Here is a 13,265-nt window from a genome sequence, read left to right on the forward strand (position 1 = left end):
ATGGGTTCAAATAACAGCTCTCACCACTTTAATTCTCAGCCTGCCCCAACTCAAATGGCTGGAACTATGTAGGCGACAAGGAAACCTGGAGTGTCATAAGTGACACTGGCAGGACTAACCCTGGCTGCGCACAAATCCCCACCACAAAAGCAGCAGTAGCATTGAGGCTTGAGTTTACTATACTGACTCTCGAGATACAAGTGCTAGCCTGGGAGGAAGAAAAGTTCCAAATGCATGCAGAGTTCCTACCCTTGATGATGCAGAGCAAGATAATTACCTCAAAATAGGTACTGTGGACTTCTCACCAGCCATATAAAGGACCAGGAGCGACCAGGCCAAATTACAGAGCATACTCCAATACCTGAAATCAACCTACCCATTTCCACTTCCAGCAAATGGATACAGGAGGAGGAAATCCTGAGACCTCAATGTGGAGATGGAGTTATGGGTTTTGTCATATGCACACTGGGAAGCTTCTGATTCCTCAACATCACCTGCCTCAGCCTCTCGTACAGAGGCTTCATTTCATCTGATGAACCACAGCTAGGTATCAACAACTTCAAATGCCAAGGCCCTGAATGCATTCAGGAGACAACATCTTGTGAAGCCCTTCTCTGCTGATGGTACAAGGCACTTCAGTGGTGAAGCGATCCCACTAGGCTTACCAGAGAGGGTGGAAGACAGGTCTGCTCTGAATCTTAGCACTCAGCAGACCTGGCCAACTCAGCCCTGAGCTTCAAGAGTTTCCCTTTTTAATTGCTCAATGTTGACCATACACTGGACTTACAAGAATCTTCCTGGGGTGTCTCGAGAATTTACAGGCACTCCCTACTTTTCTTCAGTGCTCAAGATGACATCTGCAAACAGAACTAACACTTCTGAAGCAGATAACATAACAAACATGGTCAGTCTTAAGGCACTGTTCTACTACATGATCAACGTGTGAGGCCACTAAATGATCCTCTTTAGATACCATACCTAAAATTAAAGAGAAAGGGACTGTGTATCAAAGACAGCACCAGCTCAATAGAAACAAGCACTAATGCAGGCACCAAAAACTGTAAGACATCAAGCCACGTAAGAAAACGTTGGTGCTAGTTAACAGAGAACAACGTCACAACTATACCAGGCCTTCAAAACAAAGGGCTCATGAATTCAAAGAACTCTACTGGACCCAGTTAGAAGACAGGGTTAGAACCAAAAAATGGTACCCATCAAATATCACTGGAATATGGAAAAGAACTCAAATAACAAAGAGAGAGGTTCAGGTCTCTGTAAGCAAGATTCCTTCCTCATTCCCAGTCAAGAAAAAGCTTATGGAGTGTCTGAAGTGCAGTAAGGGGTACCACATAATGGCCAGCGGGGGCCTGAGTTGTGCTCTATTCCCACTACAGCTCACAAGAGTCCAAACACCTTAACAGCAAGGGGGATTCTGCTAGTCTTGTGCTCAGAACCTATATCCCAGAAGCGAGAGTCGTGTACAGATAGAGACTAGCACAGGGGTGCTCACAACAAAATTTTTAGCAGCTTCAGAGTGCAGCCACCAACTCTTGCTGGTGGCAGCTCTGACAATTTTTCCTAAAATACTTAATTAACTTTAGGAAAAACGAATAAATATGCACATATACATGTCCAAATCATTGTAATTGATTTATGTAGGGTTTTTTGCAATAATAAAATAATGTACAGTTGTTTCTATTCTTTACTGGACCTAAACAGACTAGAAATACAAATAAGGTGCTTTGCATGTTCTTGTCTTTTTTCAGAGTAACAGCCGTGTTAGTCTGTATTCGCAAAAAGAAAAGGAGTACTTGTGGCACCTTAGAGACTAACCAATTTATTTGAGCATGAGCTTTCATCGATGAAGTGAGCTGTAGCTCACAAAAGCTCATGCTCAAATAAATTGGTTAGTCTCTAAGGTGCCACAAATACTCCTTTTCTTCTTGTCTTTTTTGTTGTTTTTTCTTTTGCTTTTTTGGTTGCCTTTTTTTTTTTTTTAAGACTTGCTGGGTAGTAAGTCTGCTGCTGTGAAAAGTGATACTTGTATGTTAATATCACTTTTCACAGCTTCCCAACTAGCTACTAAGGCTAAGTCTACACTAAAGGCCTTACAGTTGTACTGCTGCAGCTGTGCCGCTGTAAGGTCTCCTGTGTAGCTGCTCTATGCCAGTGTGAGAAGCTCTCCTAGTGGCATAATTAAACCACCCTCAATGAGTGGTGGTAGCTATGCTGGCAGGAGAGCGTCTCCCGCCAACATACCGCTGTCCACACCAGTGCTTCTGTCTGTGAAACTTTTGTTGGTCGGGGGTGTTTTGTTCACACCGACTGATGAAAGTGCTAGTGTAGACATAGCCTTAGTCTGCTGTGAAAAGTGATATTAACAAACATACAAATATCACTTTTCACAGCAGACTTACCCAGTCCTGGCATGCCAGGATACAAATTAAGCCCTGAATGGTGAGGTGGGTAGGGAGGCAGAGGGGCCAAAGGTGTTAGAGGGAATGAATGGAGACCTGGGGGAGGCAGCAGTGTTGGATCATATTAAAGAAGTTCTGTATTAAAATCGCAAATGAGTTTGATTCCCCATAGTTTAAATTCCAGGGTATTACTAACTAAGAGGTCTCTTGGTTTTTGGTACTGTTTCTCTCCCTCTATGTGTGAAACTTGCAAGCTGCTAATTGTGTTAGTACATTCTAAGACAGAGTCTGTTCTCAAAGCAATTCACAGAGAGAGAGACTCAAAGCAATACTCTAACAACAGAAACAGCACTCAGAGACTCCCCGCCCTTTTGTTGTATTAACAATTGTGATTAAAATAGAGACAGAGGATTTATGTGGATGGATGCTTGGTGTGGATAATAACTGAATGATCAGGGAGGTGCCAGCCTAAGAATCCAGTGTCCATTGGCTGAAGAAGGCGTCAAGTGGAAATAACCAGAGGACCCCCAGAGGGCAGATTGGAATCCACCCAAAAGCCTCAAGAATGGGAGAACCAAAGAACAAGATAACATCTTGGAGCACGGAGCCATCAGGAATGTGCTATCTGCTGATTGATTCAGCAACAGCATGATGAAGCAATTCCCATAGACTGGCATAGGAAGAAATTCCTATAAAAATAGACTCTAAAAAGTGAGAACTTTGGGGTCTGATTCTGCAAACCAACTTCCAGGAGCATCAGATGAGCATCTGACAAGGCCCTGCTCCCTCCTCATGTCCAGGCCACCCGGCCAGTGGCTTGGCATGAGCAACTCTAAGGCTGGTAACTATGATAACAACCTTGCAGAACCTGTGTGTGTGAGTGTGTGTGTGTGTGTGTTTGTATGAATGTGTGAATAAATATGAGATTGAATGGAATGTTATAGCTATAACTAACTGCTTACTATGATTCTTTCTGTATTCACAATAAATGTGGTATTTTGCCTTTTTCCCTTTAATAAGATCCTGCTGGTTTTTATTTTATTGGTATAATAGCAGGGGCTGGGGTGATGGCAGGGGGTGAGCCTGGGGCCAGAGCCCACTGCCACATGGCCAGGGCTGGAGCCCACCACTGTGCAGCTGGCAGACAGAGCCTGAAGCCTTGAGCCCAGAGACAGATCCCAGAGCCTGGAGATGGAGTCTGAAGCCCTGTAGCTGGAGCCTGCCTCCCGCCATCCCAGGACCGAAGCCTGACTCCACCACCCCCAGGAAGGTGAGGAACTCACTTGCTGCTTGACCCTTCAGTGTTTGTGTCTCCAGAGGGGACAAGGCTCAAACCCTGCTAGCTGCCCCAAGGGAGGGACTGCTGCTCGCCCCACCACCCCCGCAATCATCACCCAGGAGGCCGTGGCCGCAAGAAAAACCCCTGGGGACCACATGCAGCCACGGTGGGCGCATTTGAGCAATACTGGTCTAGCAAATTCCTGTTATGAAGTTGCAGTAAAATGGCAGATGTCATTGAGACATACAGCAACCATTCACAGTTGGAGAAATTAGAAACACAGCTGTTTTTCCACACACTGCTTTTGAAAACAAACTGTTTTTATTATTTTCTAGTAGATATCCCCCTTTTAGCCATTTAACATATTAGAACTAATCATTTTAGTTAGTTTTCTTTTAGAATGCATGCTTAAATTCCTACAGTATATTTCAATTAAGTAATTATCAAGTACCTGTCTGGTGATCGTCTTGACCAACGTCTTCTGTCAGATTCTGTAAGTAAGACATTTTCATCAATGCAGTTAAGGGATATGGTATCCTTTATAATATAAAGCTCTATAACAGTGTTTTCAACTATCACTTGATATAGTACTCCAAATAATTTTCATTATCACAGAAGCACTAGCAACTGCAACAGCTGAGGCTGCACAATGGTTTCCATTCTAACCCAGTTTTCAGTTCTTAATTTTCTGAAGCATTACCCTTATGAGTTGAAATTTTCCAGGTGAGGAATCTACCCAAGAGTGCTCTTTTTAAAATATTTGAAAGCTTGAGAAAAAACTGGTCAGCTATTTTGAGAAAAAAAGATAGTGAAACACAAATGTGCTCACTGTAGGGGAAAAAAAATTGGCAATGTTATTTTGAACAGCTTTAGTGTTGAAGCAGCTGGCAGCAAAAATGTGAAATTTGGCATGGAAATGGTCTTGAGGAAAAGTACCGTTATATGTTCCCAGGAAAACTAGTTGAGATTTGACTGCGTTATGAACTTTTGAAAAATCATACTCTGAACACACAATACATTTTCCACTAAGCTCATGAAGTGTGCAGCTAATGGGGGGGGGGAGGGATTTGGGTGGGTATGTGTCTCAGACTAACAGTTGCATACAATGTCCTAAATAAAGTTTATTAAATAAAGTTAAACCTTAATGAATTACTTTAAATATTTTGGAGTTCATTGGATTAAAAATGTAAAAGATCAGCCTCATAGGTTCTAAAAAAAGATATTATGCAGAATGATCAAACAACTCTGTACACATTTTTAAAGAAAATATGCTGGCTTCCTTGCAAAATGGTTGCTACCTAAACAGGAAAATGTGGAAGTATAAAATAGCAAAACTGCCATCCAGGAAATAAACTTGCCCAAACAAAAAGTCAATAGGTTCTCCTAAGGTGCTAGCCAACACACTATTTATACCCACTTATGTACGAGAAAGATAGAATAGACTAAACTTCCTGAAGTACCCTATATAAACTTAATTTAATGAAATTAAACCTTACTAACTTAGTTTTAACATCTTTACAGTTCATTGTTTCATTAAAAATGCAATTATGAATGTGTTACTGTGGAACTGTGTTTCCATGGAAAAGTTAAATAGGAGAAAGCAGGGGATAATTAGCCAAATTTACTCAGGTTGTAACCTCTCCCAAGAAGCCACCTCCACAGAAAGGTCCACATATACTAGTTCAAACTGGTTTCTCCAGAAATCAACAGACCAAAAAAAAAAAGTTTTTTAAATAAATAGCCTGGTTTTAAACTGGCTCATGGCCGTCTTCCTGATCTAGCAAATGGACAGGGCCCCTTTTTCCATGGAAGGCCCTAATCCTTAGGATAGGATTGGAAGAACTTGGCCTACTGAGGTCACATAAGACTGGGTGCTTGTTCTGAGCTGAAGCTGTAATAAACTAGTAACTATAAGCAGGGGTGAAAGTAAGTTAGAGGATTTACCGGTACGCCGGAGTCCTGAGCAGGGGGCATGGCCTCAACCAGAAGAAGCAAGGCCTTAAATCCCTGGGCTCTTTAAATCTTGATTTAAAGAGCCAGGGCTCCAGCTGCAGTAGTGGCGGCTGGGAGCCCGGGGCCCTTTAAATCACCCCCGAGCTACCAGCTGCAGAGGCGGCTGGGAACCCTAGGGCTCAGGGGGCAAGTTACCGCTACTGCAGCAGAGCCCTGGGCCCTTTAAATCACTGAGGAGTCATGGGGGCTCCCGGCTGCCACCACTACCCTGGGACTCCGGGCTCTGGCAGAGCTTTAAAGGGCCTGGGGCTCCGCTGTGGTAGCGGCTGCCGGAGCCCCGAGCCCTTTAAATCCCCGCCTGAGCCCTGCTGCCAGAGCCCTGGGGTAGCGGCAACCAGGCTCCATCAGGGATTTAAAGGGCCCCGGGGCTCCAGCCGCTGCTACCGCCCCAGCCCTTTAAATCCACTTTAAAGGCCTGGGCAATAGCGGCAGCTGGAGCTCCAGGGCCCTTTAAATCCCCGCCAGAGCCCCGCCACCGCTACCCCAGGGTTTGGGCAGCAGGGCTCAGGCGGAGATTTAAAGGGCTTGGGGCTCCAGCAGCCGCTACCGCCCTGGCCCTTTAAATCCCCTCCAGAGCCGCGCCGCTGCTACCCTAGGGCTTTGGCAGCAGGGCTCAGGTGGGGATTTAAAGGGCCCAAGGGGGGAGGAAGGGGGTAGCAGCGGCTGGAGCTCCGGCACCCTTTAAATCCCCGCCTGAGCCCTGCTGCCCGAGCCCTGGGGTAGCAGCAGCAGGAATTTAAAGGGCCGGGGCGGTAGCTGGGGCTGGAGCTCTGGGGCCCTTTAAATCCCCACCGCAGCCCCTCCGCCTCTACCCCAGGGCTTTAAATTGCCGCCTAGGAAAGCTGGTCCCGGTATGGCGCACCGGCTCTTACCAGTACGCCATACCGGGGCATACTGGCTTACTTTCACCTCTGACTATAAGGAATCTCACTGGGTGAAGGATTGAAGGACATTTCCTGTCAGAATCCATGCTGATTCTGGTAAGCTTACTATTAGCATGCATGTAGGTTCTTTTACTATTTTTAATATGTTGTCAAGGTTCCTCCCCCACTCTGAACTCTAGGGTACAGATGTGGGGACCTGCATGAAAAACCTCCTAAGCTTATCTTTACCAGCTTAGGTCAAAACTTCCCCAAGGTACAAAATATTACACCCGTTATCCTTGGACTGGCCGCTACCAACACCAAACTAATACTGGTTACTGGGGAAGAGCTGTTTGGACGCGTCCTTCCTCCCAAAATACTTCCCAAAACCTTGCACCCCACTTCCTGGACAAGGTTTGGTAAAAAGCCTCACCAATTTGCCGAGGTGACTACAGACCCAGACCCTTGGATCTTAAGAACAATGAACAATCCTCCCAACACTTGCACCCCCCCCTTTCCTGGGAAATGTTGGATAAAAAGCCTCACCAATTTGCATAGGTGACCACAGACCCAAACCCTTGGATCTGAGAACAATGAAAAAGCATTCAGTTTTTTACAAGAAGACTTTTAATAAAAAATAGAAGTAAATAGAAATAAAGAAATCCCCCCTGTAAAATCAGGATGGTAGATATCTTACAGGGTAATTAGATTCAAAAACATAGAGAACCCCTCTAGGCAAAACCTTAAGTTACAAAAAAGATACACAGACAGAAATAGTTATTCTATTCAGCACAATTCTTTTCTCAGCCATTTAAAGAAATCATAATCTAACACATACCTAGCTAGATTACTTACTAAAAGTTCTAAGACTCCATTCCTGGTCTATCCCCAGCAAAGACCAGCATATAGACAGACCCAGACCCTTTGTTTCTCTCCCTCCTCCCAGCTTTTGAAAGTATCTTGTCTCCTCATTGGTCATTTTGGTCAGGTGCCAGCGAGGTTACCTTTAGCTTCTTAACCCTTTACAGGTGAGAGGAGCTTTCCCCTGGCCAGGAGGGATTTCAAAGGGGTTTACCCTTCCCTTTATATTTATGACATATGTCTTCTCTATACAGTAATTTTTTAGCTTAAAAATAAGTATGCTTGCATGGTAAGTGCTGTGCAGTACCCTATAATTGTAGCAATTACACCTGTTAACCGTCTCTGAAGAGAAAGCAAGCAGGCATCCCTGAGCAAACCGTTTGCATGGAGAAACACACAGTGAAGGCAGAAAACTGTGCAGCCTAAAAACACCCCAGTCAAAAGGGAGAGGGCTGCATGTCACCTTTCAAAACAGGCAAAAGCTGGGGAGCTGAAGCCTGAGAGTGGGTGCCCTTACTGGACCACTGAAGGGAAATACAGATGTAGTTACCCTGAACTATGATGTATATGGTTAGTTGTGGAATGCTGCAACAATGTAAACTGCATCAGTACCAACAACAGTAAAAGCAAGTACTGCAGGGAAAAAAAGCACAAAGGTCTCAATAGTCTTTTCAGGAAAGGAATAATAGAGAAAAAAATAGGGAAAGTGAATTATAAATAGCTGAAGAAAAATCAGCTGGTTGAGTTAGGCAAAAAAAGGCAGATCAATACTGAGGACCAGACAAAATCACAGCCAATAAATTTGCTGTATTCTAATGATCAGTTGAGCAATGATGGTCCAGATTCACAAAGAACCTCCAGCCTGTTGACAGAGGGTCCAGCAGACGGGGTGAGTCTTGGAGCCAACGCCCAAAAGAGGGACGAAGCTGGCAATGACAGCAACTGTGCTCCATCTACACCACTGCAACAGGAGTGATGGACAGCTCAACAGCTGGAGCACAAGAGGGACAGAACGTATCTGGAAACCCAGTAGCTCGCAGACCAGAGAAGGCAGTGTCAGTACAAGAAAAAACAGAAGGAGAACCAGCACCAGTAAGAGAAGCACCAGCAACAGCTGGAGGAGAGAAAGAGAGAATAGGGAGCACCAACATTACTGTAAAATGGAAAGACCATGCTAGCAGAACCAGAGTCTAACAGGTGGAGCCAGTCCCCCCAGGTACCTGTATTGGTGAGTGGTGTAGACTCCAATCTATTTCCTTGTTTTAGGGAGGGGGATTAAATGGATGTGTCCCTACACATTTTTGAAATAGGATGTAAATTGAATAAGGTGGGAAAGGAGCACATGGTAAGGTACCTGGCTCCACTACTGTCTGGGACAAAGGTCTTGGACATTTTTATCCTAATTGGAAGGGCAGACTATAAAGATTATGAAAGCTGGAAACAAGCTTTGTTACAAGAGTACAGGGAATTCAGAAATAAAGACATGACTTATGCTGATGTTTCAAATCAAATAATGGTTATATAAGGACATGGGGAAGTATATGGGAGGAGTACCACTATCAATGAGGCCTATGAATAATAGGTATAGAACAACAATTCTATAAATTCTGGCACCCTAGCCTGAAATCATGGTTAACAGACAAAATTCCAGAAATCTAACCATACCTGGGAAATAGGCTGACCAATATGCAGATAAGTTTTCTATTAAATCCAGGTTGACTAACAGGAAGGGAACTGGATCAAAGGACAGAAATCGGGCCCAAGCGAAGACCTGCACCCAAGGGGGTGTGTAGCAGAGTGACTACCCCGCTCCTGCCCTGAGGGGGTTAAAGCAGCCCAGGAGAGGGCTGTGAATGGGAAAAGCAGGCTGATTGGGAAAGCAGCAACAGCTGTGGCCAGCTAAATCAGGGTCCAGCTGGCCCTTATAAGAGGACTGTGGGCCAGAAGTGCAGACAGACATTCTCTCTAGCTTTCTAGAGAGAGGAGGACTTAGCTGCCTGGGAAGCTAAGAAGAATACCTAGGGTGGAGCAGTGCTGGGGAAGGGAAGAGGGAGCTCTAGCCGAGCAAACCCCCAGGCTGCAAGCCTAATTAAGGACACACAAAAGGTACTAGCAGGGTACCTGAAGTGGAGCTGTGCTGGGGAAGGGCAGAGGGAGCTGGGGAGCTCCAGCCTAGCAAAGCCCCAGGCTGCAGGCCTAGTGAAAGGCCTATGAAAGGATACTGGGGCAGCCCAGAGGCAGCTGGTCCAATCCCCCTCGCTGATGATCAGCGGTTCATAGACTGCAATCTGATCCAGGGAGCGGGGGCTAGCTGCTGACTGGCAGTGGCCACTGAGGCAAGGTGGAGGCTGGGGGATCCCCTGGGTGGGGAGACACGGACTGTGGGTTACTGCTGGGGCAGAACCCTGATGAGGAGGGCACAGGGGTCTGGGAGGGACACAGGGGCCAGCGGCAGGCGAGACATTTGCCTGCAGAGGGCGCTCCTGGCCGGAAGAGCTCATTCCCAGGAAAACTGACAGGAGGCGCTGCACTAGTGAGTTGTTGCCCCGCAACAGGGAGGGAAACCAATTTTCAAAAGCCCTGGATCAGGAGGAGAAATGGTGTGCCATAGGTGGCCAGCAGGGTCACTTTCTCCAAGAATGCTCACAACACCCACTGAGTGCCACTGCAGTGCTGGGAAAGCCAGCTGCACCTCAACCTCACAGAGTTAGGTGTGTGACTGAACCTCCGGAGGGAGAAAGTAACACAGCCAGTTTGCCAATAGCATATAATGTTCATGCTAAACCATTGCAAACATGTCTTGCTGCACCTTCAGAGGTGCACATCCATCCCAGCGACAGTGGGAGCAGACGATGGTGGTTAATGGAGATAAATTCACTGTATGCAGAGATATGGGGACAGCCAGGATTATAGTTTAGTCCCATATAGTGAAGCCCCATCAAATGCTGCCATAGTGTGAAATGTGAGTTAAGGTTCCTGGTGTGAATGCCTTCATTCTACTTACAGCACAAATTTCTATACTGACCTAGAAAGTGTAAGGTATTTTCAGATATTCCATATTCTTTGCTTTTAGAAAATGATGTTATAGCATTGAAAACAGAAAAAGTAAACGACTCTCTCACTTAGCCTAATTCAGATGAGAGTATGTAAGCAAAAATGCAAATAGAATAGCTTACAAGGGGAAGAGGGAGTCACATTCCCCGTTAGTGTCCAAAAAGAATCAGACTGCAACCCCAGCATCTACAAACACCTTAGGAGGAAGGGGATGAGATTGCCTGCTGCTTCAAAGAAAGGACAACACTACTGACTTGAAAGAAAATTCACTGGGCCCCAAATAAAGGAATTAAGCTCTCTGCCAACCGTTCAAAAGGACCCGGAGCAGTATGGAGCAAAATATGGCGGTGTCTCCAGCCAAAAGTAGGGAGACTGAGGCAACTGCAGCATGCTGCCAATTATATAATACCACAGGGTGGGAAATGCCCAAGCAAGGTTAAGACAGCTACTTGGGAAATTACAAAGGTAACTACAGCCAAGAAAGAAAAGGAACATCTTCCCACAGCATCTGACTGCTCCATGGTCTCCCCCAGGTGAGAGAGGAAATTCTGCTCACCTTGACTCAGAGTGTGGGGAACAAAAAGCCACCCCAGTGGGGGATCAATACTCCTTCCCCTACCCCCAGAAGAGCTAAGGTGAGCCCAGCAGAGTCTCTGGGTTGCAACCTCAGGGAATGTGGGACAAAGAAAGGAATTTGGCTATGGGAAAGGTTTGAAGACACTCCCTGGCCCAACACTTCTGCTGTTAAAAGCAGTGCTTGTTTGAGAGCCACTGCACAAGGAGGCAGCCCTGACATATTCCCTCATGCTCACAAACAGGGAAGAATTAGTAGGGGAAGCAAAAGTGGATGGAAACCTGGGAGGCAGTGACCATGAGATGGTCGAGTTCAGAATCCTGACAAAAGGAAGAAAGGAGAGCAGCAGAATATGGATACTGTACTTCACTAAAGCAGACTTTGACTTTCTCAGGGAACTGATGGGCAGGATCCCCTGGGAGAATAGCATGAGGGGGAAAGGAGTCCAGGAGAGCAGGCTGTATTTTAAAGAATCTTTACTGAAGTTGCAGGAACAAACCACCCTGATATGTAGAAAGAATAGTAAATATGGCAGGCGACCAGCTTGGCTTAACAGTGAAATCCTTGCTGATCTTAAACACAAAAAAAGAAGTTTACAAGAAGTGGAAGCTTGGACAAATGACCAGGGAGGAGTATAAAAATATTGCTCAGGCATGCAGGAGTGAAATCAGGAAGGCCAAATCACAACTGGAGTTGCAACTAGCTAGGGATGTTAACAGTAACAAGAAGGGTTTCTACAGGTATGTTAGCAACAAGAAGAAGGTCAGGGAAAGTGTGGGCTCCTTACTGAATGAGGGAGGCAACCTAGTGACAGAGAATGTGGGAAAAGCTAATGTACTCAATGCTTTTTTTGCCTCTGTCTTCACAAACAAGGTCAGCTCCCAGACTACTGCACTGGGCAGCACAGCATGGGGAGAAGGTGACCAGCCCTCTGTGGAGAAAGAAGTGGTTCGGGACTATTTAGAAAAGCTGAACGAGCACAAGTCCATGCACTACATCCAAGAGTGCTAAAGGAGTTGGCGGATGTGATTGCAGAGCCATTGGCCATTATCTTTGAAAACTCATGGTGATCGGGGGAGCTCCAGGACGACTGGAAAAAGGCTAACGTAGTGCCCATCTTTAAAAAAGGGAAGGAGGAGGATCCTGGGAACTACAGGCCAGTCAGCCTCACCTCAGTCCCTGGAAAAATCATGGAGCAGGTCCTTAAGAAATCAATTCTGAAGCACTTCAAGGAGAGGAAAGTGATCACGAACAGTCAGCATGGATTCACCAAGGGCAAGTCATGCCTGACTAACCTAATTGCCTTCTATGATGAGATAATTGGCTCTGTGGATGAGGGGAAAGCAGTGGATGTGTTATTCCTTGACTTTAGCAAAGCTTTTGATACGATCTCCCTCAGTATTCTTGCTTGCAAGTTAAAGAAGTATGGGCTGGATGAACGGACTATAAGGTGGATAGCTCATCGGGCTCAAAGGGTAGTGATCAATAGCTCCATGTCTAGTTGGCAGCCGGTATCAAGCAGAGTGCCCCAAGGGTCGGTCCTGGGGCTGGTTTTGTTGAATATCTTCATTAATGATCTGGAGGATGGCGTGGATTGCACCCTCAGCAAGTTTGCTGATGACGCTAAAGTGGGAGGAGTGGTAGATATGCTGGAGGGTAGGGATAGGATACAGAGAAACCTCGACAAATTAGAGGACTGGGCCAAAAGAAATCTGATTAGGTTCAACAAGGACAAGTGCAGAGTACTGCACTTAGGAAGGAAGAATCCCATGCACTGCTACAGACTAGGGACCGAATGGCTAGGCAGAAGTTGTGCAGAAAAGGACTAGGGGCTATGGTGGACAAGAAGCTGGATAGGAGTCAACAGTGTGCCCTTGTTGCCAAGAAGGCTAACTGCATTTTGGGCTGTATAAGTAGGAGCATTGCCAGCAGATCGAGGGACGTGTTCATTCCCCTCTATTCGTCATTGGTGAGGCCCTATCTGGAGTACTGTGTCCAGTTTGGGGCCCCACATTACAAGAAGGATGTGGAAAAATTGGAAAGAATCCAGTGGAGGGCAACAAAAATGATTAGGGGTCTGGAACACATGACTTATGAGGAGAGGCTGAGGGAACTGGGATTATTTAGTCTGCAGAAGAGAAGAATGAGGGGCGGGATTTGATAGCTGCTTTCAACTACGTGAAAGGGGGGTTCCAAAGAGGATG

At 45.9% G+C, this 13,265-nt stretch overlaps 1 protein-coding gene across 8 annotated transcripts in view; it reads right to left on the reverse strand.

Annotated features, from left to right (window-relative positions):
• Positions 1-13,265, reverse strand: part of DCUN1D4 (defective in cullin neddylation 1 domain containing 4) — a 73,494-nt gene that overhangs the window by 41,276 nt on the left and 18,953 nt on the right. For 7 of the 8 annotated variants that reach the window (XM_073342076.2, XM_073342082.2, XM_073342081.2 and 4 more), the window contains one exon: positions 4,148-4,187. The exons of the other annotated variant lie outside the window; for it this stretch is intronic. In XM_073342076.2, the coding sequence (XP_073198177.1) occupies positions 4,148-4,187 (40 nt within the window). The remainder of the gene's footprint in view (positions 1-4,147; positions 4,188-13,265) is intronic. 8 annotated transcript variants of the gene reach the window in all.

This window comes from Lepidochelys kempii, chromosome 4, assembly GCF_965140285.1.
Source record: "Lepidochelys kempii isolate rLepKem1 chromosome 4, rLepKem1.hap1, whole genome shotgun sequence".
NCBI classification, from domain to species: domain Eukaryota; kingdom Metazoa; phylum Chordata; order Testudines; family Cheloniidae; genus Lepidochelys; species Lepidochelys kempii.